Source organism: Xyrauchen texanus, chromosome 14 (assembly GCF_025860055.1).
Source record: "Xyrauchen texanus isolate HMW12.3.18 chromosome 14, RBS_HiC_50CHRs, whole genome shotgun sequence".
NCBI lineage: Eukaryota > Metazoa > Chordata > Actinopteri > Cypriniformes > Catostomidae > Xyrauchen > Xyrauchen texanus.
In genome coordinates, this window is record NC_068289.1 from 36220635 (window position 1) to 36244589 (window position 23955).

General features: G+C 38.4%; 2 protein-coding genes across 10 annotated transcripts in view; one reads left to right on the forward strand and one right to left on the reverse strand.

Annotated features, from left to right (window-relative positions):
* The window catches only part of map2 (microtubule-associated protein 2), a 146459-nt gene extending 128674 nt beyond the window's left edge, over window positions 1-17785 (forward strand). For all 9 annotated transcript variants that reach the window (XM_052141783.1, XM_052141785.1, XM_052141787.1 and 6 more), the window contains 3 exons: window positions 11087-11168; window positions 12856-12968; window positions 14055-17785. In XM_052141783.1, the coding sequence (XP_051997743.1) occupies window positions 11087-11168; window positions 12856-12968; window positions 14055-14270 (411 nt within the window). In that variant the 3' untranslated portion in view covers window positions 14271-17785. The remainder of the gene's footprint in view (window positions 1-11086; window positions 11169-12855; window positions 12969-14054) is intronic.
* A 143-nt stretch (window positions 17786-17928) lies between these two features.
* Window positions 17929-23596, reverse strand: myl1 (myosin, light chain 1, alkali; skeletal, fast). Its single transcript, XM_052141802.1, has 6 exons — window positions 23394-23596; window positions 21807-21834; window positions 20498-20641; window positions 19543-19716; window positions 18852-18929; window positions 17929-18427 (listed from the first exon to the last, which is right to left on the reverse strand). The coding sequence occupies exons 1-6, from the start codon at window positions 23514-23516 to the stop codon at window positions 18399-18401; spliced, it is 576 nt and encodes a 191-aa protein (XP_051997762.1). The 5' UTR covers window positions 23517-23596; the 3' UTR covers window positions 17929-18398.
* Window positions 23597-23955: the final 359 nt, after the last annotated feature.

Sequence of the window (23955 nt, forward strand, 5' to 3'; positions counted from 1 at the left end):
AGTTTTAGGGGGGTTAGTATTTTTTAAATATTTAAAACAAAGAAAAGTTCTGAGGTAGAATGTAGATGATATCTTTAAGATTCTGCTCTATTTCTAGGTCACTATTCAAATTACACATTTTTAACCTTTACCATGTTAACACCTCTGTACAAAAGATTTCCATGCATCGAAGCACAACAGATGCTCTTTGGAACATTCTCAAATCATGCTGGGATAACATCAAATTTCTTGTAGAATCTGTGCCAGCTCAAGTGCATGCTGTCTTTATAGCAAATGGTTGACATAATAAATACAAGTCTTAGAAATTCTGAATGATTCATTTAAACTTTTCACCCAAATTACTATGCTGATATTATCATTTTTATTGAAAAACAGGAATAAGTTATATATAATATTTAAATAATTTGACATATTTACACAAGTGGACATTTTAACCTCACCATTTATATGTATAGCCACATGCACAATTGTCATTGTCCTCTTATATCTTAAGACAAAGGCACACTGGCTTTGTAGGAGGTTTGTTTTCCATGATGAATAGACCGCAGGAGCGATGTGGGCAGGCCCTTGATGCAAGCACTCCTGTGATTTTGGGTCATCTCTTGCAAGCTGCATGTTGGAGAGACATGTTTATGTCTGGCTTGTGGCAGAGTGCAGTAGTGCAGAGTAAAGTATCTCATCAGCCAGCAGAAAGGAGTGTAGAGGAAACTGGAGGGAATTTGAAGTTATTGAACACTGCAGACTGGAGCGGGACACTGCAGTGATAAAATGAAAGGTGCCAAGTGACATTGGAATAAATTAGCTGCTATATTTTATGTGTCTTGGGGACAGTGTGCCAGTTTCTGTTATTGAGAAATTGATTTAGAGATGAAATATAATCAAAACATTTTATTTTAAAGGGGTCATGTATCATATCATGGAAAAAATATTTGTTGTACTTTCAAAGTATGATCTGCTGGACAACATAAGTTTTTTTGTAAAGATAAAAGAAAAGAAAGGGTTTGCAATGAGTAGCAATATACAGGTAGAGATTGGATAATAAAAACTGTCCGTTACATACCAGAATGGAGTCAGGTGGTTTGGAAAAGAGGAGTTTCAACAGGAATTTGTGACATCATCTGAAAGTAGTTGTAGAGGAGGATCAAGTTTTTACTGTTATTATTTTTATAAAATATAAAAAAACTAAATGTGTATTTGGAATGAGATCACTTTTGATTTAATGTAAAGTAAGATTGTCTTCAAAGGTATAGTAGCAGAAACTGCCTGTTTAACTAATTTGAAGGCTCAAAGAGTGAATATATAATGATCATGTGAAACTAAATTAATGCCAGTAACTTGGGTTTTGGCAAAAGGAATCTTGACTAACATTTTAAGTGGACCGCAGGGAAATTGAAGTGCTGCAAACAGTGTAGTATATGACCAATTTTTAAGGAATAGTTCACCCAGAAATGAACATTCTGTCATTTACTCATTCTCATGTCATTCTAAACCCATAACAATTTCTTCTTCTTCTGCAGAACACAAAAGGATAAAGGATTTAATTTTTTTTGCGATGATTGATTTCCATACAATAGCAGTGGATAATGACTTTAAGTTGGTCAATTATTTGATTTGATTTAATTTGAGAGTGACTAACTTAAATTTCAGTCTGTTCCACATACAGAATGATCGCAGGTATACTTTTAAGACACGTTTGGGTGCTTTTTTTAGCATTAAAGTGAGTCATTACCAACTACCTTTGAACGGAAATCTGAAATTGCAACATGCAATTTTGTCCTTATGTGTTATGTGAGCATAAAACTATGACAATGTTTTAATTTTTGGGTGAACTCGTTTCAGAGGTGACTAATGAGACTTAATAGCACCAATGAAATCACATAATTTCAAAGTTTGTTACTAGTTTATCAAGTCTGAATGAGCCTGGTATGGCTTTACTGTGATTAATTATTGGTGAACTTTGTTAAACATGTATATTTCCAGAGATCTTTCCTAGTTGAAGTGCACTCAGAGGTCACATAAGGTTTAGTTTGGGGTGTTCAGGACACCCTGAGGAGGGGCATATTGTATAACCCATGCCACAGCCTCAATCTGTCTGGACCCAAATGCTTTCTCACCCCTGGATGACAGCGAGTGTCTCCCCAAAATAGTGACTCACAGAAAAGGTCTAAGTGACAGTGACATGAGCCACAATCTCTCAGGGTTGAATGACCGGGCATGTTTCGGCCACTGCCACTCTGTGTTTGCCCAAGGGTGAAACTTGGTAAGAATGCTGTGCCCATCTGTGCCTTCATAATATGTCCACTGAGGGGCAATGAAGTGGATTTGGACCATCTGAAAACTCTAAACCGTCTAATATGGAGGAAACTGTGTGCATGTTTAATGAAGACCTTGTAGTACTGTAGTGTGAGCTGTATATTTCTAGATTTTTTACCATGTTTTATTATAAGGTGTCTGTAGACATGGGTATGTTTGAAATAGTTAATTAATAAGATAAAAGAGAGATTGATTGTTTTTCTCAAAGCTGCTGTGTATCAACAGGTAACTGGACAAACAACTGGACAAAATCTTTAGAGCTGAGTTATCTAGTAGACTTGCATCTGCTCTCTTTAATTTTTGTCATCCATGAGTTTAGTTCTTTTGTAACTTCAAGAAGAGTTAAGATCAATTGACAGCCTTTGACGCATAATGTTGATTACCTTAAAAAATAATGTTGACCTCTCCCTTGTTTATTTTGAAACAGCAAAAATCGCAGTTAAACTAGGCACTTACAATGGAAGTGAATGGGACCAGTCCATAAACAATAAAATGTATAAAAGTATAGCCACAAGACATAAATATTGTTATATATGTTAAAAAATTTTGTGTAATAAAATCAAGTTATATAACCAATATTACACCTTTTTTGTCAAAACAACATAACAACATTAAACTTTGGTATGTGGTAACACTTACTCTTAAACGATTTTTTTAAATACATGAGTTTAAATTGTTTTCTTATAGTAACCAACATTATGCCACAAATTACATTTATGCATTTGGCAGATGCTTTTATCCAAAGTGACTTACAGTGCACTTATTACAGGGACAATTCCCCCGGAGCAAAGTGCCTTGCTCAAGGGACCAACAGTGGCATCTTGGTGGTGCTGGGGCTTGAACCCCCAACCTTCTGGTCAGTAACCCTGAGCCTCAACCACTGAGCCACCACTGCCCACAACTTTTTAATGTGATATTTTCACTGAAATAGTCTGGTTTAAACAGAAATTGAAGACAAACTACACCAGCTAGTGTTGTTCCAATAAAGTAGTGTGTAAAGATAGTATGGATGTAGTTTTCTCATGCGGACCAGGGTTCTAATCTGCCTTTTGTTGTGACGAGGCAGGCAAGGAATAAGGATCATTAAACTGAAAAACAAACATGTTAACTCGGAGCAAAAGGAAAAGAAAAACCAAGCACAGAACATGAAATCTAAACATGCAAGAACTGACACAGGAAACAGGGAAATCAAGGGTGTAAATACACAAGGGAACAAACACGGGAACGAGGAACACCTGGGGAAACAATCAGGGAATGAGAAATATCAGGGCGAACCAATCAAGGAATAAAACTACAAAGGACTACAAAACTAACAGGAACTAAACAATAATTTCAACATAAAACTACAAAAACAAAAGACAACAGGGAATATGACATTTGTCCCAGTTTTCCCCATCCTATTTCCTGTTTCCACTCTTTATATTTCCTTTAATACTACTTATAATAATAAATATAATGTAGTTAAATAAAGGTTGATTGCCTTGCAGTTCATTTTTTACAGTGACAGTCGGGGAGTTGAGACAAAGGTTTGATCCATGTACAATTAACCGTGGTTTGAATATAGTAATATTTTCGTAACCATGTTTTTGGCGGAGCAATAGTTTTAATGCAATTAACCATAGTGTTACTACAGTAATATGGTGTTAATTGTTACGCTCCTGTGTTGTCTGCCCTGTGTTCTCTGTCTCACTAGTCATGTTTATGTCACGTTTCCTTGTTGTCTGCTCTGTGTTTTATGTTTCACCGTCACCGATTGTTCCATGTCACGTTTTCCCTGTTGTCCGCCCTGAGTCTCACTGTCCTTGTATAAACTACACTTCCCTTCATTCCCGATCCTCTTCACTGCCGCCTCTGTGTTATTGTCCGCACCTGTTTGTTATTTTGTCATCATCGTGTCTATTTATTTAAACCCCGCTGTTTTCCCTTTCCTTTGTCGATCGTTGACGTTTCATGTCCGTGCCGATGTTTACTCTTTGTCACTCGTGTTCGTTCATGGTAACCCTGCCCTTCGTGGATGTTTTGTCAACCTGTGTTCACCTGTGTGTATTTTTTGTGTTTGAGTTTAGTCTTTTCCCAATCGTGGACTTTTCGTTTGTTCCTGAGTTTGTTTATTTCTATTTTTGCTTGTTAATAAAGTGCTGCGCTTGGATCCAAATCTCCCGTCTGCCTTCTCCTGCTTCCCACTACATAACAGAACGATCGACCCAAAATGGATCCAGCGGTACAGCAGGCAAACTACCGGCTGCTCTGTCTGAAACAAGGGGACCGACCGGTGGAGGACCACATTGGTGACTTTCTCGAGCTGGCTAACGTCTCTGACTTCCCGGACTCTGTCCTGGTGGTCTTCTTCAGGGGCAACCTGAACGCCTCACTGAGGGAGCGGTTGTCACCGGCAACGCACGAGTGGACTCTCTGCAGCTTCGTGGAGGTGACTTTGCGGGTCTGCGGCTCGCCGTTAACAGTGGCCGTCGCTGAGGAGGACCCTACCTCTCCTCCCTCAGTGGTGACTCTCCAGTCACCCATGGCGCTTCCTGTCACGCCTAGTCCCACCTGTCAGCGAGCTCACCCCCACGCCAGTCGCCTTCCACGAGCCAGCGCGGTCCACTTCGTCTGCCCGGAGGAGGAAGAGAAAACGGGCTTCCGCCTCCCGGCCCACGCCTGGCCCGGTCTGCGAGCCAGAGCCCACGCCTGCCCCGGTCTGCGAGCCAGAGCCCACGCTTGCCCCGGTCTGCGAGCCTGCGCCCATGCCTGTCACTGTGAGCGAGCCTGCGCCCACGCCTGTCACTGTGAGCGAGCCTGAGCCCTCGTCAGCCACAGTCAGCGAGCCTGAGCCCTCGTCAGCCACGGTCAGCGAGCATGAGCCCTCATCAGCCACGGTCAACGAGCCTGAGCCCTCGTCAGTCCCGGTCAGCGAGCCAGAGCCCGCATCACCCACGGTCAACCAGCCAGAGCCATTAGCACCCGATGTCAGTGAGCCAGCGCCTGTCGCCGCCGCCAGCAGTGAGCCAGCGCCTGTCGCCACCGCCAGCAGTGAGCCAGCGCCTGTAGCCTCGACCATCCCTGAGCCAGCGCCTGTAGCAACGACCGTCCCTGAGCCAGCACCTGTAGCCTCGACCGTCCCTGAGCCAGCGCCTGTAGCCTCGGCTGTCCCAGAGCCAGCGCCAGTAGCCATGACCGTCCAAGAGCCAGCGCCAGTAGCCATGACCGTCCAAGAGCCAGCACCCCTCGAGCCTTCCAAGGCTCCGCCTCTCGAGCCTTCTAGGGCTCCGCCTCCCGAGCCTCCACCTCCCAAGTCTCTCGAGTCTTCCAGGGCTCCTCCTCCTGAGCCTCCCAGGGCTCCGCCTCCCAAGTCTCTTGAGTCTTCCAGGGCTCCTCCTCCCAAGCCTCACAGGGCTCCGCCTCCCAAGTCTCTCGAGTCTTCCAGGGCTCCTCCTCCCGAGCCTCCCAGGGCTCCGCCTCTCAAGTCTTTCGAGCCGTCCAGGGCTCCGCCTCTCGAGCCTTCCAGGGCTCCGTCTCTCAAGCCTCTCAAGCCTTCCAGGGCTCCGCCTCTCGAGCCTTCCAGGCCTCCGCCGCTCGAGCCTCCTAGGGCTCCGCCTCTCGAGCCTCCCAGGGCTCCACCTCTCGAGCCTTCTAGGGCTCCGCCTCTCGAGCCTCCTAGGGCTCCGCTCCTCAAGTCACTCGAGTCTTCCAGGGCTCCGCCTCTCAAGCCTCTCGAGCCTTCCTGTCCGCCCTGAGTCTCACTGTCCTTGTATAAACTACACTTCCCTTCATTCCCGATCCTCTTCACTGCCACCTCTGTGTTATTGTCCGCACCTATTTGTTATTTTGTCATCATCGTGTCTGTTTATTTAAACCCCGCTGTTTTCCCTTTCCTTTGTCGATCGTTGACGTTTCATGTCCGTGCCGATGTTTACTCTTTGTCACTCGTGTTCGTTCGTGGTAACCCTGCCCTTCGTGGATGTTTTGTCAATCTGTGTTCACCTGTGTGTATTTTTTGTGTTTGAGTTTAGTCTTTTCCCAATCGTGGACTTTTCGTTTGTTCCTGAGTTTGTTTATTTCTGTTTTTGCTTGTTAATAAAGTGCTGCGCTTGGATCCAAATCTCCCGTCTGCCTTCTCCTGCTTCCCACTACATAACATTAATATACTGTAGTAACCATATTTAGTGTTGTGGTTACTATGATTGTACTACAAAATACTATGGTGATACTACATTTACTGTAGTAAAACTATGAGAAAATTTGGTTAGGTTAGATTAAATAAACACAAACTATTATTACTAAGTGATTATAATATTCAAGTTTACTATTTAATTATGAGTGCAAATGGTATCTGCCACTATTTGCCCTGGGGTGTAAATAGCATCTAACACTATTTGCACTTATTTCAAGAAGAAGCTTTTTATTGCTATTTACACTTATACACTTGTCTCTCTTATCGTTATTAACTTTTATTGTAGCCTATATTTTAAAAAGCCCAGATTGTTATTAACCTAAACTGAGAACTTGGAAAATGAGAACAAAAATTTATAAAAATAGAGGATGACAAAAAATGCACAGCTCAGACCAACAAATTAGCTGTTTTTACAGTTTAATTTCATGGAAATTGTCTTTTTTGGAAGTTAAAGAAAATTTTAGGTTTGTTACATTCCCACCATAAAGCAGTCTTGCAGTAGACTGGTGTGTGTGTGTGTGTGTGTGTGTGTGTGTGTGTGTGTGTGTGTGTGTGTGTGTGTGTGTGTGTGTGTGTGTGTGTGTGTGTGTGTGTGTGTGTGAGTGTGTTTTCAGGAGATTTCAGTAACATATAAGGCTGGGTATCGTTCCAAATAATTTGATATTATACCAATACCAATATCTTGACTTCGATACTGGTTCCTAAACGTTGCCTAAATATTACCTCAAATAAACTTTGGTTTTATTTTTTCAGTTTGTTGACTTTTTTTTCAAAGACTCATCTACTGATCCTTCTGGACTCCTCATGCCATGGTCGGCAGGGCAGAGGCATAACATTAATGTGAAGAGGAGAAAAAAAACAAGAAAGCTAAACTGTTTATTCAGACATCCCTAAGTATAAGTACAGTTTAACAAGAAAAATTGTTTAATTTGAGTTAAACTTGATCAGTTACTGTCAACCTTAAAGCATTTTTAGCATTGATTTAGCGAGCCATCTATAGCCATACATCCAAAAAATATCTTATGTTACGTATGTCCCAGTTTATAGGACTATGTCACCGCGCACAGAAACGTTAATTTAATATGTACACAAGCATGTACCACTACAAGTTAGCCGATTTTGTTTGTTGGTTTGTTTGCTAAACGTTAACCTACATGTCGGAGTCCCAGTCATAGCACCGCTGTATTCATCAGCGTCGTGAGGTGGGAATGTTGAACGAGGCTCTGTGGCAGGTGGACGCTGAGAGGATGACTGCACCGGCTCGGTCTTCTTGCAGTTGAAGACGGAGCAACTTTCTGCTCTTAAGTTTATTCCTTGCACTGTCAAGTGCTTCATCAGATTTGTCATTTTGCCTGTCTTGGCAGCAATTATCTTGTCGCAAATATTGCATTGCACACTCTTGGCATCGAGGCTGGTGAAATGTAGCAACACTTTTGATCTTTTCAAAATCTTTTACATCTATGTGGGTTGGGACACATACACACTACAGCCTCACATGTGAGCCGCATCTATGGGCGTAATCGGCTTAAACTAGTGTTTTTCCGTGATGTCTAACACAGTCAATCATCTGCAATTTTAGATTTGTGCACATCTAGCATGCTACATGCTTATCACTGACGTTGATGAGATTAACCCCTTAGGTATCAAATTTGGTACCGAACGACAAGACATTTTTTGATACTCGATAGTTAAGAGGCAATTCGGTCGGTGCCCAAAATGTATCGAACACGATACCCAGCCCTAGTAACATACACTACAGTTGCTTACTTTGACCTGCTTTCTAATCAAGCCCAGGTCCAAATACCTGTTCCTTTAAAAATTAACAGCTAAGTTCAGTTCACATGCTATCACAACAGCAAACGGGCTATTGAATTGAGTGCGCAGTTGAAGGCCAAGCAACTGCTGTTGAGATGAAAGGGAGTGCCTGGCCCGGGTGATGCTCGGCTACATCGAGCATGTTAAAACAGTATGTTTTCATGAGGTGCTGTGTGCCATTATATTACATAAATCCATCATTGGTGGCATTGTTGGGTTGTTGTCTAACCCTTCCTGGAAAACTGATGATCTCATCTATGCACAGCCACCACTTGTTTGTTTGTGCAAGTGCATGTATGTGTGTGCTCCATCTTCATTAAAAGAGGCACATATCTTTGTAATTTTCTAGATTCAAATTTTAAACAAGAAGCTGGACTTCAGTCACATACAGTCAAAGAGTGGAACCAAGGATAATCTGAAGCATTCGCCCCGTGGAGGCAATGAATGTACTGCTCCCTATGCCTGTCTATCTCTCCAACTCTTCCAAAGCCAATAGACCTCCACTGGCAATCCACTTTTATGACCATTACTCTGTCCATTAAGATTAAAAATTTATGTTTTGCTTCATGCGGTTTTAATTTTTGGATCTGAGGTCATACTTATGGAATGGTTCCAGGCATGGCACATAGGCTAGCCTTTTCTGCATTCTCTACTGCACTGCATGCTCAAAGCTACAGAGAATCGATACCTTTATAAAAAAAAGCCTACCTTTGCACAGAATCAAACATATACACCCAGGCAAACTTGCATGCACACCTACACATCAGATATACTTTCACATGTAGGCTAAAATGCAAAACTGAAGTCCCTTCTTGTTGTTCGTGTTGTGAAAATATATACAACCCCTCATGTATATATTTGCAGACTGAAAAGTAGGTGTTTGATTTTTACCCATCAACACTTGCATGTCCACCGTATGGAATATCATCAGTTTTCATTAGAAACAAATGTGAGGGTGTGTTCGAACGCCCATTTGGAGAGACAAAAAACGGTAAGGAGATCCACCTGAAATTAATTGCTACTAATTACCGTTCCTATGCTCGCAGTGAGAGATAGGGAGATAAAAAGTGACCCAGACCCAGCTGTGTCTCCTCTATCTTGGTCTTTTTCTGTCTCTCTTTCTGACTGTGTTCCAAAACCTATTGAGCTGCCTTGTTGTCTACTGACTACATAGTGTAGGTATATACCTTCTAAGGCAGCTTTCTAACTGAAGTGAAACCCCACTGTAATTGAACAATTTGGAATGCTCTTTATAGACAACAACATGCCTGATACAAATATTGCTCCTCACATGAAGTGGTGGGAGACTCGACTCAGGCTTGGTGTTAAGCTAGAAATGCAATTTTATAATGAACGTAAATATATAAAGCACTTACGAATATTGGGTAAAATAGTACATTCTTAATTATTTTTAACTATTTTTAACTAAACATTTTGGTATTGAATGAATTATAAGTATATTTACAGTATATTTTGTCTTCTAAGTATATTTATAAATTTATTGTAGAAACATGACACTCATGTGCAAGACATCCTTCTAGAACATATTTACATATAATAGTAATAATAATAATAATAATAATAATAATAAAAAGAAGTTGAATGATTTGACTAATAATAAATAAAAAAAAACAGCCCAGATTTGCGGGAAAAAACACATTCTGTTGGAACAGCCCCTTAGAACTTGGCCCAAAGAAGATATCTTTGAAAGAAAAATTATTATAATAATGCTGCCTACCCTTTGGAACAGCCTTTGGGTAGGTAGTGTGCCTATAATGCTTTAAAAAGCTGCCTAGGGAGGCTGCTCACGAGGTTTTGGAACAGTCTCTCTGTTCTTTCTGACTGTGCACATTGCATACTGAAATGTCATGACAGTTTTTTTAAATGTCAGAGCTGATTTTTGCTGAGTCATGTCTGTACTTCAATCAGGTCTGCTTTTTCTGCCCTGCACAGCAGCATCAGTCAGTCACTATAAGTTACTATATATAACAACAAATGTATAATGGCCACACATTCTCTCAGGTTATTAAGATCAATTGAAGGTTCCGGGTTCAATATAAGTTAATCTAGTTAAGTTGGTTGCCACAGACAAAATTTTTGTCCCTCTCAGTTTGTCAAGATTGTGTGTACAGTAATAAGCATACAGTGGAACAGCTTAAGATGTATTGAAACTGGAACATTCATTTAATGCAGGCCCATGCACTGTAATATAACAATTTTTATTTTAGAGTTCACAATTTCGATTCAGAGCTCATCATAAAGCTCTGCGTATTCCCACTAAAATGGAAAGTTCCCACTTGTCATTCGCAAAGTTCTACACATCCCCTGCCCCTTATATGTTCATTTATTTAATATTTTAGCTAATTTGATTGTGCTTTGAGCTAAAGTACCGATAAGAGAAAAATACTCTCAGCTCTGTTTAATACATTTCACCAATCCATTCTGCAGATTTCTTCCCAAAATTAGCACTGAAAATGTGGAAATAATTCTATGTATTATGATACTCAGTACAGTCATCAGGTCTTATTATGTTGTGTTTTATTCAGTTGTATCAGTTGTGCTTTATTTACTGCCCAGTTAGCAACATTTACTGTTTACGCTGTTCAACTCATACATTTTCCTGTGCTGTATTCTATAAATGTGCTCAAAACCTATTACCTGAAGCTTTTTTCTGTTGATATGTTCATTTTATGGTTGCCAATGCAACATCCATTTGTAATACCTTCTTATTAGGTGTAAAGTATGTAAAGCTATTGTAAATATGGTCAATTCTGGTGTTCCTCACAGGTGTATATTTCAACTAAGAAGATTGATCTTAGTCATGTGACCTCCAAGTGTGGATCTTTGGATAATATCCGCCACAGGCCAGGTAAGCATGCTAATGACTAATGGAACTATTGGGCAGTTAGGAATGTGCTGTGTTATGCAGACAGTTATTTAAAGGTGCAATATGTAACAATTTTAAGTGGCATGTAATGCAACTTAAAAAATGCCCGGACTGCCTATTAAAGCCTGTAGACTGATTTTCATGAGAAGGGAGTGGGTCGCTTTTGCCGGGAAAATCCAAAGGATGTGACGTTTATTTGCGCTCCCGAAAGCCTTGCCTCAGACAGTAATCGCTTCTCTTCCGCTATTCAATAGCGAGAACAAACTGCAACACTAGGTAACTTTATCTTAGAGATGGAATCCAGCAAACGTCCGGCTCCAACACAAACTCAGAGTAAGCCAAAAAAAAGCATTTATCTACTGAATCCTGTCTGGCTAAGCAGGAACGTGATCGTGGTTGAGTGAAAAGTAAACTAGAGTAAACATTGGCAGGGCATTTGATTAATGGAGGGACCTTTGTTTGGTTTTGGGGATCAAAACTACCCTGAATTGGTGTTCTTCATATTGTACAGGTAAGCCTACATAACTGTAAAGCATGTGAAATATAGTGCCATAAGTGTAATCTGTGTAATTTTAGCTAAACTACAATAACACATGAAATGAATGCTAGACAATGTTCAAGATAATGCAAAAAGATCTATTCATTAGTGTAACGTATCTTGGTTATACAGAAAATATATAAATTCTATTATTATAAAACAATAGTGCATTGATATATCAAAATGACAGTTGTGATGGAATCACATCAATACTGAATTATGTCAACATATTTATAATGTACAGTGTATTTTATAAACAGCTACTGTCATCGTCCACCAAATTTAACACTGACATAGGCTATCATATAAATGCAGTCAATGTATCATGCAAAGAAAAGTGATTACATCAAACTACAGTCTCGCATAGTCAGACCTATATCCACACTTTGTTTTAGCCCTGTTCCAGCACTGGAGAGTCAAATATAATGTACAGTCTCAACGTTTGTAGTAAAACAATCATAACTGTTTAATTTGAATTATGCTACCTCATCTGTCAGCAAGATGCCGTTGAATCACGTTCAGTCTCTTTGTACGTTACGTCATTGTTTTGGTCGATGCTCGCTCGCGTCCCTATGGAGTGTGTGTACAACACGAGCAACAGGTAGCTGGCTGCAGTTCATTTAACGGCCACAAGTGTCATTAATAACAAGGATTTCTGAATCTTACATACTGCACCTTTAAAGTGTTGAGTGCCTGAGAAGGCTATTGCATGTCACAACAGTGCCCTCTTTTGGAAGGTTTATTTTCCCATTTATTTTTCTCTTTTGAATTTCACATCCACATCAAATAATTACTTTGAACTAGATTCCAATTTAGGAACAATGTTAGGGATATTAAAGGAATAGTCCACACTAAAATAAATTATGTCATTATTTACTCACCCTCATGTAATTCAAAACCGGTATGCTGCTATAGTTTCAGTGTAGCAGATAAGGTTATAGTTATAAAATACACAATTTCAGTCGTTGTATGGAGCATGAACATTCTTCAATAATTATTTTATTTTACATTTTAAAAAAATAACAGCATATGGGTTTGGAATTGTTTTTAGGGGTGAATATTGCACCAGGGAAGATGCAAGAAATTGATAATACTGTATTTCTTTGTTCTATGATGCTCCTTGTGTTTTAGGGGGTGGCCATGTGCGCATTGAGAGTGTGAAGCTGGACTTCAGAGAAAAAGCCCATGCAAAGGTGGGCTCCCTGGACAATGCTCACCATGTACCTGGAGGAGGCCATATACAGGTGAGTTTATAAAAGAGAAAAAAAACAATAACGTTTGTTTAAACAAGTGTCTTGATTTTACGTCCTACATCATATTTGAAATATATAAAATAGTCAAATAATTGATTATTATCAAGAATACGATTTTTGCCTTAATATCAAAGGTCTTAGTGGAAAAAATGAATTATGATCCAATGTGAATTTTGTTGATTAAAAATACGATCGCGCCTGGTAACATGTGCATGTTAAATGGCTAGAAATAGCCACAATTATAATGCATTATAATACTTACCTATTCATAGGTATACCTTAAAGTATAATGCAATATAACACAAGCAACGTCCAATTTTATATGCAGAAGTTATAATGTACTATACTTTATATATTTGTAATATAAGTGACAAACGCAATGTCTTAATATAAACATCCATAAAATATGTTAAGTGGTTATAAGACATTACAAGTCATGATGGAAATGTATTGTAGTTTATAAGTCTCATATTTAAAGAATTATTTTATAAATATCTTCAATTATATCAATTTGAACTGTGATGTATTGCATGTTACAAGTTAATGTTATGTCTTTTTATAAAAAGATATTGCTTTTGTAACTATACTTATAATAAAATCACAACATAAAGCCTTTTTACTATTTACACTATGCTGCTTTTGCATGACAGCATTCATACGATTAACTTTATTAGCTTCCGCTGCTTGTGTTATAATGCATTATACTCTAACGTTTAACTAGGAATAGGGGATGTTTTATAATGTATTATAACTATAATTATTTATGAGAAGTTACAACTTATTATAAGGTGTATTATGAGACATCATGAATTCAGTACAATGCATTTATAATGTCTTTATAATGCATTTTAAATATGGGCTTCATAGAAAATATGTATGGCATAATATTCCATACAATGAATGTGAATGATGACTGAGACTGTCGTTCCACCTCTCATTTTGTGTTTCACTGAAGAAAGTGAGTCATACAAGTTTGGAACAACATGAGGATAAGTAAACGATGACAGCATTTTCATTTCATATAAACTATCCCTTTAAGTAACCATCACCAACTTGCTTTTGTCCTTATTGTCTAAGATCGAAAGCCATAAGCTGTCATTCCGGGATGCCGCCAAAGCACGTGTGGATCATGGGGCGGAGATTGTGATTGAGACGGCAGGGCTGTCAGGCGGCACCTCCCCTCAGAGGCAAAGCCACATGTCCTCGTCTGGGAGCATCAACATGCTTGAGTCTCCACAGCTGGCCACGCTGGCTGAGGATGTGACGGCCGCCCTGGCCAAGCAGGGCTTGTGAATCCCCCACCCCTATCCACCTGTCCCCAGTGTCTAGCAACATTGTTCAACTAGCCCTCTGCTCAATCTACAGTAGCTCCTCTTTCAATGGTTTCACAGTTGGCACAAATCCCTTCTCCCCCTGGTATTTATGAAAGACACTACAATTTTACTTTCCATGCACACCTCTAAACGCACTTCCCTCTTCATCAGCCAACAATCTTGCAGAACCTTATTGTGACTATCTAAACACAGAAAAAAAGGATTTTCTCTGTTTATTTTTTGATCATTTTAATGAATAATGACTTAGCTAGAGAGGTACCTGTGCTTTTTATTACTCATGTTATATGTTTGATTGACTTTTTATGGTGGTGTACAGACAGTGGACTCAAATACTGGACTAGGGTCAGCCTTACGTATGTTGCTTGAAGTCGGTTGGCAGGACCATGAATCAGAACTATTTTCTACATGAGAATATGACACGATGATTCCATGCGGCACGTATTTCTTTTGCCCATTCAGTGCATGAACTCGAAAATAAAAATTTCCCCTGCAAACAAAAAATATAATACTAGGGAATATAATTATGAATATACCAGCTCTTTATCTCATGCTCAATTGAAAAAGAAAAAAATATTACTACGATAACTTATACGTGTACAATTGCATTATTAAAAGAAAACGTAGATAGTATTACGAGCATGTAATAAGCATATAAGCATATTCTAGTACACAAATGTGGCTATTTTCTATTTCAAGGGATTTTAGTAAGTTATTTGCCGAAACATTGGATAAAATGAACACTTCATGTTTTTTGTAGATACTAGCGATGACGTTAAGCTTGTACATTATTTCAGATGACTGCACCGACATTGCCCGGGGGTCCATGTTGCACTCCTGCCTTTGCTGTTGGTAAGAAAAGTGGATCTTTGTTGGAACATTTGAAGTAGATTTGTGCTTTAAATTACACATGATGGCTATATAACAAACAGTATTACATTTAAAATGCTGTAAGTGATTTTTTTATGGAATGACACACTGAAAATGTCCCTATTACCTGACAGATATCACTGAAATAGGTGTCTTAAAATATATAAGAAAATGTAACTGCGGGCCGCTGTCAGATTCTTTGTTTAGCCAATCAGAAGACTTTGAGGCACTTTCTGCCTGTCAATCATTTTGCTTGTTCACAGGGCAGCCCATATATGGGCAGCATGAAGCTGAGAGTGCAGTAGTTCAAGCAGAACATTTAAGTAATGTAAATGAGACATTCAGCTTCATAAGCAGTGTTTGGTTTGTTAGTTGATAGTTTGTCGTGCGACAAGCATTGCTTTTGACAACGCTGAGATAACTCAATGTTTCTGCGATAACTTAGTGTTGCTCACCAGCTCCATTTCTGACCACAACAGTATCAACAGTTGTTTTGGACAGAGGTTGTGTGTCTAATTCTGTAGGAGTGTCTAAAGTCTGGCAAAAGTAAGTTCCAGAATGGCTAGCATTGCTTACAGCATCTTTAATCAAAGGAACAAAGAAAGGACAAGTACATGAATCATGGATTTTTTTTCAAAATACAGTCATGTGGCTGGGTCTAACAGTTTTAAAACTGCTGTCTTGAAGTGTGAACCAATGTACGGCCTCTTTTAGAGGCAAGTTGGAATTCGCTACACTTGGTTAGTGGCTGTCTGAGCGAGATGGGGCGTGCTGTGGCCCGCATTTTATTCTTAAAGGAATAGTTCACCAAATAATAAAAATTCTCCCTTCGTTTACTTACCCTCATGCCATCCCAGATGTGCGTCTTTCTTTCTTCTGCTGAATACAAGTGAAGATTTTTTTGAAGAATTTCTCAGCTCTGTAGGTCCATGCAATGCAAGTGAATGGTGACCGGATCTTTGAAGGTCCAAAAAGAATATAAAGGCAGAATAAAAGTTATCAATAAAACTCCAGTGGTTAAATTCATGCCTTCAGAAGCGATATGATAGGTGTATGTGAGAAACAGATACATTTTAAGTCCTTTTTAATGGTCTCCTCCCTGCCAAGTAGGTGACGATATGCACGGAGGATGCGATTCACCAAAAACAAAAGAAGAAGAACTCTTAGAAGAGAAGAGAAAGTGGACATTTTTAGTAAAAAAAAAAAGACTTCATTTTTTATCAGTTTCTCACCCACACCTATGATATCGCTTCTGCAAATATGGATTTAAGCACTTGAGTCGTATGGATTACTTTTATGCTGCCTTTATGTGCATTTTTTACCTTTAAAATTCTGGTCACCATTCACTTGCACTGAATGGACCAACAGAGCTGAGATATTTTTCAAAAAAACTTTGTGTTCAGCAGAAGAAAGAAAGCCATGCACATCTGGGATGGCATGAGGCTGAGTAAATGATGAATTTTCATTTTTGGGTGAACTATCACTTTAACGTAGGAGCAGCTACTTAGGACTCTGTTGGTGAGTTATAGGCCCTGTTTTTGTCTGCTGAATTCTGCTTTGATGCTTAGGTTACTTTTTTTTTGTATGAGTGAACTTAGGATGTGGAACATGAAACAAAGCAAAACATTAAAACAAACGTAAAAAAGGATACTCACTCAGCGTGCATCTGTTTGAACACAGTACTCCAGTATATGTTTTCTCTCATCATTTGTGGTTCTACCCCTTTTCGCTAGAAAGAGCTGTCATTTGTAGGCTTCCGTGTTTCCCCCCTCATAGCATTTCCCACCCTTCCCTTATTCCCACAGCTGTTGTAAATGTATTTAAAAGGTCACATAGATGTAATCAGTTTTTCTCCTATTGGTATGATATGGATTATAAATCCCCTTAACAGTTATGACAATAAAAATACAGAAAATAAACAAAACATTAGTCTGATTTGATTATTCTTACGTGTTTGTGTTGTGTCCATGTAGATGTGTATCAGCTAGATGTAAATAGGGTAATAAATTCCCTTTGGCTGGCAGTTCATTCACAGTTAGTCATTTGGTACATTAGAAATGGTCTCATTTTGAAAGATAAATTTAAATTTCATACATTTTTATTCAATAAGAGACATCATGACTTATTTAGTGATTTTAAAACATATACACCACTCACTCCGATGAGGGTTTTTAATGAGCATCAAAGATGAGCTGCTTGAATGAGAGGCAAAAACAAGGATTTATCTCCAAAATCTGTATATAATATATACTCTACATAACAAAAAACACATTATAACATCTTTAAATTTTGCCAGATATTCTTATATAACTTAAAAGAATGGATATCTTTTGATTAATTATTCTAAGGTTAACAATTTAAATTTGATATTCAACATGAAATCAAAATAGACCCTATTGTTTTCTCAATATATGTTCCTGTTTTTATTTCACAAAATTTGTAATCGTTCATTAAAATGGAAAAAACTTGCTCTGCCTCTGAAATGACTTTTCTTTTGTTGCCACTAAGCCCTCTTATTTTTCAACCCTTCTTCTCCAACCACCTTTGTTTAACATGTACTGCCCATTGTTTCACTCAGAAATACAGCACATTATGACTGAAATGCGTGGCATTCTCATGATTTTATGCAGTTCCAGTGAACTTAAAGGCCTTTGATGTTACTGCTAAGCTATTTAAATGATACTCTCACCTATCCACTTACCTGTAACGTGTCTTTCTGCTTTGAGTACAGGAACATTAATCAAGACAAGTTTGGTACTTTGTGAAAAGTTTATTATGAGAATTGACAGAGGCGAAATATAAATTAAGATTAGGGAAAGGGGTAAGGAAGTTATGTAGCCAGTCCACTTATGGCAGTAGATTTAGCACCTTTGACTGCAATCCAGGCAATGAGGGGTCAAGGGGGGTGATGTCTGTTTTTTATGTGTATATATGATGCCCCTACCTTCCCCCAAACCCCTCATAACATTCCGATACGGAGAGGCTTGTCCTGGCACAAACAAAAACATTTGCTGGAAATATCTGAATGGCTTCCAAGAATGAACAAAAGAAATTGGAGTCAAGTGGAAAAAATAGGAATAACAAAAAAACGAATAAAATGTTTATGACTGACATCCCATATTTCCTTTTATTCGTTTCTGAGTTGATGTTGGAAACGTTGCGTGGATGTCCTGACATCATGGAGTCTGGAGAAAGTTTTCAGTTTCCTCAAAAACTCTTCTTACACAGACATGATGTGTTTGATGAAAGCTATTCAGAATGAAAAGATTGAAAAGGGAATGTCCATGTGAAGCTTTATCAAACAAACATTATCTCAAAACATTTTACCCAGCACAATCATGAAGTCAGGGTTCCCACACTCTTTGAATTCATTTAAATGACTTTTCCTTGATCAAGTTATCATGAACAACTGGAAAGACATTGTCACACTGGCTTGGAAATAAGTTTTACTCTACACAACATATACTAAGAGCATTATCTAGAAAGATATTCATAGAAAATATATTATTTTAGAACACAGTAAAGACATTTCCATGACTAATACTCATTTATATGACTTTTAAAGACCACAGGTTATCCATAACTGTGGGAACTCTAGTCAAATAAAGTCGTTGTTGAATTTTTCGATGTGATAAATGTGTACTGGGACAATAAAAGGACATGCTGAACTGACCCTCAAAGTTCACACAGCCGTTTTCATCTTCCTGGCCTGTCATGAGAGCGTCAATCTCGGCTTCATTCATTTTCTCACCTGGAGGAGAGAGGGGGTAGGTTTGTCAAGATATAGGCCAAAACTATTTAACAGTCCATACCCAATTTAACAAGATTTGATTATGTCAAATTTACTACAGAAAGTTTTGGCCACTTATGTCACAAAAAGAAAAACAAAATGACTTTCATTGCATTGATGACAAAATATAAAAACAAGTGGCATCTGCAAGCATGTTTTTCTCAGAAGTAACCACTTTTATAACAAATTGTTGCAAGAACTTTAGAACAACTGATGTTTAGGTGATTTTTAGACGAAGTCAGTTCCTTGAGACTCAAGTTAAAACCTTTATTTTCTGAAATATTTTTCTTAAGGTGTTTGTGTTATATTTCTTTAAAATATATTCCTCTTGGTTTGATATTTTATATATATATGAAAAGCATTGACATTCATAGACTACATTTGTCAAGTGTCTCAAGTGTACTTTTGGGTGCAATTGTAGGATTGCAAGACTTCATGACACTCTTAAAATATAAGTGATTAAACAAGGCCAAAATCAAATTTAAAATATCTGTTTCATATGAATACACTTTAAATATGGATGCTGAACTAGAATTGCAGAAATGGCATCAAATAGTTCATTTTAGCACCTTACCAAGTGTTGACAAGACAATACGCAGCTCAGCACCCATTACTGTTCCGTTGCCCTCCTTATCGAATACACGCAGACCCTCAACGTAGTCCTCGAATGATGCCTTGTTTGGGCTGTTGATCACAAACTGCAGCATAGGCAGGAAGCCCTCGAAGTCAACTCTCTTGTTTGCCATGTCTGTGGGGTGTGGGGGAATGGAAAGCAGATGTAGTGAAACGTAATGGACTGCAATCACCTGTCATGCCACCGGCCTTTAACCAAGTACAGTGGCATCTGAAATATGCAATAGTGAAAGCTTCCTGTCAACGCTAATGTTGACTTGACTGCAAACTAATGCTGCTACAGGTACTAACACTTATGAAAAGCGAATGCTATGAATTAAAGGTATAGTTCACCCAAATATGAAAATTCTGTCATTATTTATTAAGTCACCATTCGCTTTCAATGTACGAGGGGAAAAAAGGTAACATTTTACAATAAGGTTTAATATGTTAACATTAGTTAATGCATTAGGTATCATGAACTAACAATAACCTATGTATTTTTTACAGCATTGATTAATCTTGGTTAATGCTAATTTCAACATGTAATAATACCTTTTTCAAATCAAAAGTTGTATATGCTAACATTAGTTATTGCAGTATAAACTTACAATGAACAATTGTATTTATATTAACTAGCATTAACAAAGATTAATAAATGCTGTATATATATATATATATATTCTCCATTGTAAGTTCATGATAACAAATGCATTATCTAATGTTAATGAATAGAACCTTAATGTAAAGTGTTATCATAAAAAGGTGAATGGTGGCTGAGGCTAACATTCTGCCTAACTTATCCCTTTGTATTTCATAGAACAAAAAAGTAATATGGGTTTGTAACAACACAAGGGGGAGCAAATGACAGAATTTTCATTTTGGGGTGATCTAAGTTTTGCTTTCAATTCTCTTACCATCAGCGCTGGGATTGCCCAGGATCTTTGCCACCTCTTTGTTGGTTGGGTTCTGTCCCAGTGCACGCATGATATCTGCAATCTGGTTGAAGGCCACCTTGCTGTCACCAACTCTGTCGAAAAGTCCGAAGGCCTCCCTGTAATCTGGAATTGTGATGAAAGATTATTATTCAGTTAAAGATGAAGTGTGTAATTTTTGCGCCAATAGCATCAACAAACTGAATTGCAAAAAAAGAGTCTGATTTAAAACAGGATTCCTAAACAGATACCAAACAGACCCCCCCAACACACACATACTTATACCTAGTTCTCTCTACACCTTTAATAGAGGCACTATAAATTCTGTATCTAATGCAAATGTTAAAATGAATGCGTATATCTGTAATTTTACATACTTTTATTTTTACAATAATAACATTTGCTACACTACATCTACAGCTAGGAAAATCCCTTTGATGATGTGTTTTATTAGGATCTTGCAAAGTATCAGGTGTCTACAACACTCACAGATTGCCTTTTTATTCACAAGACTATCGATTTGTGGGTTTAATGTGACTCAGTTCACTCATTTAATGATGCAAATCAGCTTAATTAAATAGACAGCTGTGTGCACACCTGGGGAGATTGGCCACACTGAGTAATAATCAGTGCTCACCATTTCTATGAACTTTATGGCAATCTATTGGATCACTGGAAGGTGATCTGCTGAAAGATTAATAGCTTCATCTGATTTCCACACAAAGCCAGCTGCCACCAATGGCGCGACTGGGGGAGACATTCAAAGAGTTGTCTTGGAATTGATATGCTCTCCCAAGAATATACCCCCCTCCTTATAAAGGCATTATCATGTGGGTCTAGAATGCTGACTGTGGTGTAACTAAAACCCAGGCTACTGAAAGCCTGCCCCTCATTGAGCAATGGCCACATTCTTCCACGTAATACTGGACAATAGTGCATATCTACTTTGAAGGTGCATTAAATTGGTTGACCTTTAAGGCCCATTTGAAGTAAATCCAGAGTGCTTATGGAATTTGACACAAGTCTTCTACTTAAAACCACTTGGAGTGTTCTAGGCAGGTTAATATTGCTGGGGCCATTATAAAAATCCTGCACAGGCACAACAACTAGAGCCATGAAGCTAGTTACATTAAAATAATGTATAAAAATGAATCGATAAATAGTAGCTTTTTTTCTTCATTATTTCAAGGACCACACACCCTGAAAATCCCAAATCAGTGTTTTGTGCAGATTTAAATGCTTATACTGTACATGTGTGTGATCAAGGGTTATAGGATAGTAATAATCTCACCTTCCATCTGGTCCGGGCTGAAATCAACCTATAAGAAAACAGAGGAACATTTTATTTCTTACCCATTTTTTATATTTTTATACTTAAACCTTAATATACTAAGTGACGTCAGGTAAGTCTATGTGCAAATGCTGTCTTTTATCTATAAAGGCTTTAATGACACATTAAAACAAGCATTGCAATAGACTTCATTAAGTTAAATACATTATACATTATGTATACAGACTATTATTTGTATTTATTTCTGTTTTATAATATTTCTATAATATTCATTGTCTTCGATATTTTAGCTTATTAATTTGATGATAATGACAAAGATATATTTGGCAATCATAGACATGGCTGAAGTGATGATTGCAAATTGGTTAATTAATTTTCCACTACATAATTCTCAAAGATTTTGAATGTTTTTCAAGATCTGAGAAAATGTATCTCATCACTAACAATCGTTAAGACAGGTGAGTCATTCACAACTGAACAGTGCAAGCCCAAGATCTCGGCATGCTTAATTTAGACAGTAAGGCGGGTAGACTGGAGCTCCATGTTAGGCTATGTTAACCTTCTCCTCATTTGGATATGCGTTAAATACCAGACATATGCTCATCTACGCAATTAGCCAATCGGCCAATCAGAAAAGCCCAGGGCGTGGCGGTCGATTAACCACCAATTGTATGCAGAAAACAAAAGCAAACCTGGAACTATCCATGGTGCTGAATCATTCTACAATAATAGATATTTTCAGAAGTAATTAAATGACAAGAACAACCTAAAGCAGCACTTTCTATTAACGCAATGCCTTAATAAACATTAAATAAAAAGTTTTACAGATCATTAGTCCATGTGCATTCAAATATATGGATAAAAGTTCCTTGATTTTTGTATTTTCATATGATCTGCAATTCAAGCTCTGCACATTGCATGGTGTAATTATGTTTGATAATGCTATTAATGCAGGTTAATATAAATTGTTACCCAAAGCCATTTTAGCAAGCAAATGCACTGAGTACCATCCTTCTGTTAAAGATATAGGTTAGTCCCTGAAATGTAAACAATATCAATATTCAGTAGACATACTATGCCTTAGGCTATTCTATGGGGCTGCGGAATGATATAGTGAACAGTTCACCAACTGACCAGCATCAGCATTTTATTATATTATATATATAATATAACTTTCAGCTATAATTAACTGAAATGCAAGCAAAATCAAGTTATTCTTGAAATACAGGCCTAAAAGCAAATCATGCTTTCTACAAGTAGCACTTTCTCACAGTCAAAAGTGAATGCCACTGGTATCTTAAGGATTTATTTCTACTTAAATGTGTAATAACCCTAATTACTTCCATTGGTGTAGCCCGATAAAGTTAGTTTTATTCTCTGTAAAAAGTGGTAACCTGCAATTGTTACAATAAGGTGCTATTTCTACATGATCTAACCTTAAAATTAGTTGTGTTGGTGTAAACTAATGTATTATAGTTGAATCAGTTTTGTTAAATAATGTTTTGACTTTAGGCTAACATATTTTGTTTTAAAATGTTAATGTCTGTTTAATCTCATCACACCACATGAATGGTCGTGTTCCGTTACCTTCACGGCAGACAGATCTACTGCGGCGGGTTTAGGTGGGGCCTCGGGCTCCTTCGCGGGAGCAGGTGCGGGCTCTGCCTTCTTGGGGGGATCGGGCTTCTTAACGTCCTTCTTAGGTGCCATTTTTCAATAGTCTCTTTGTCCAACGGAAGGGAAGTAAACACAGGGAGTGGACCACTGCTTGGAGGAAACTCAGCGTTCTGAAGGCAAGTATAGACGTTTATATACGCGTATAATTTACCCCAGAATTGATGTCATACCCGCATATGAGCGGATTGGGCTGTTGGGGACAGGGGGAGGGCTTGCGCTCCCCAAATGGAGATGGGGGCGCAAGGTCATAAATCTAATACCAAACTGGGATGAAAACAAACAGGAACTTTGCTTCACGATTTTTATTGTAATGTTGATGATTTAAATGTTTTCTCAAAGATGAGAGTGGGGAAGGAGACGTGCCTTCCATGGCAATCTTTATTACCTGGAGAATATGAGGAACAAAATAAAGTTGAGAAATTATGAATGGGAGTTGTGCGGGGTCACGAGGTACCGCGCGCCTCGTTTCCTT

Excerpts from the sequence above, each read along its gene's own strand:
- myl1 (XM_052141802.1), bottom strand. The coding sequence starts at position 23,516 with ATGGCACCTAAGAAGGACGTTAAGAAGCCCGATCCCCCCAAGAAGGCA. Across the intron at positions 21,835-23,393 it reads TAGATCTGTCTGCCGTGAAG|GTTGATTTCAGCCCGGACCA; the intron begins GTAACGGAACAC and ends GTTTTCTTATAG. Across the intron at positions 19,717-20,497 it reads GGGCAATCCCAGCGCTGATG|ACATGGCAAACAAGAGAGTT; the intron begins GTAAGAGAATTG and ends CACACCCCACAG.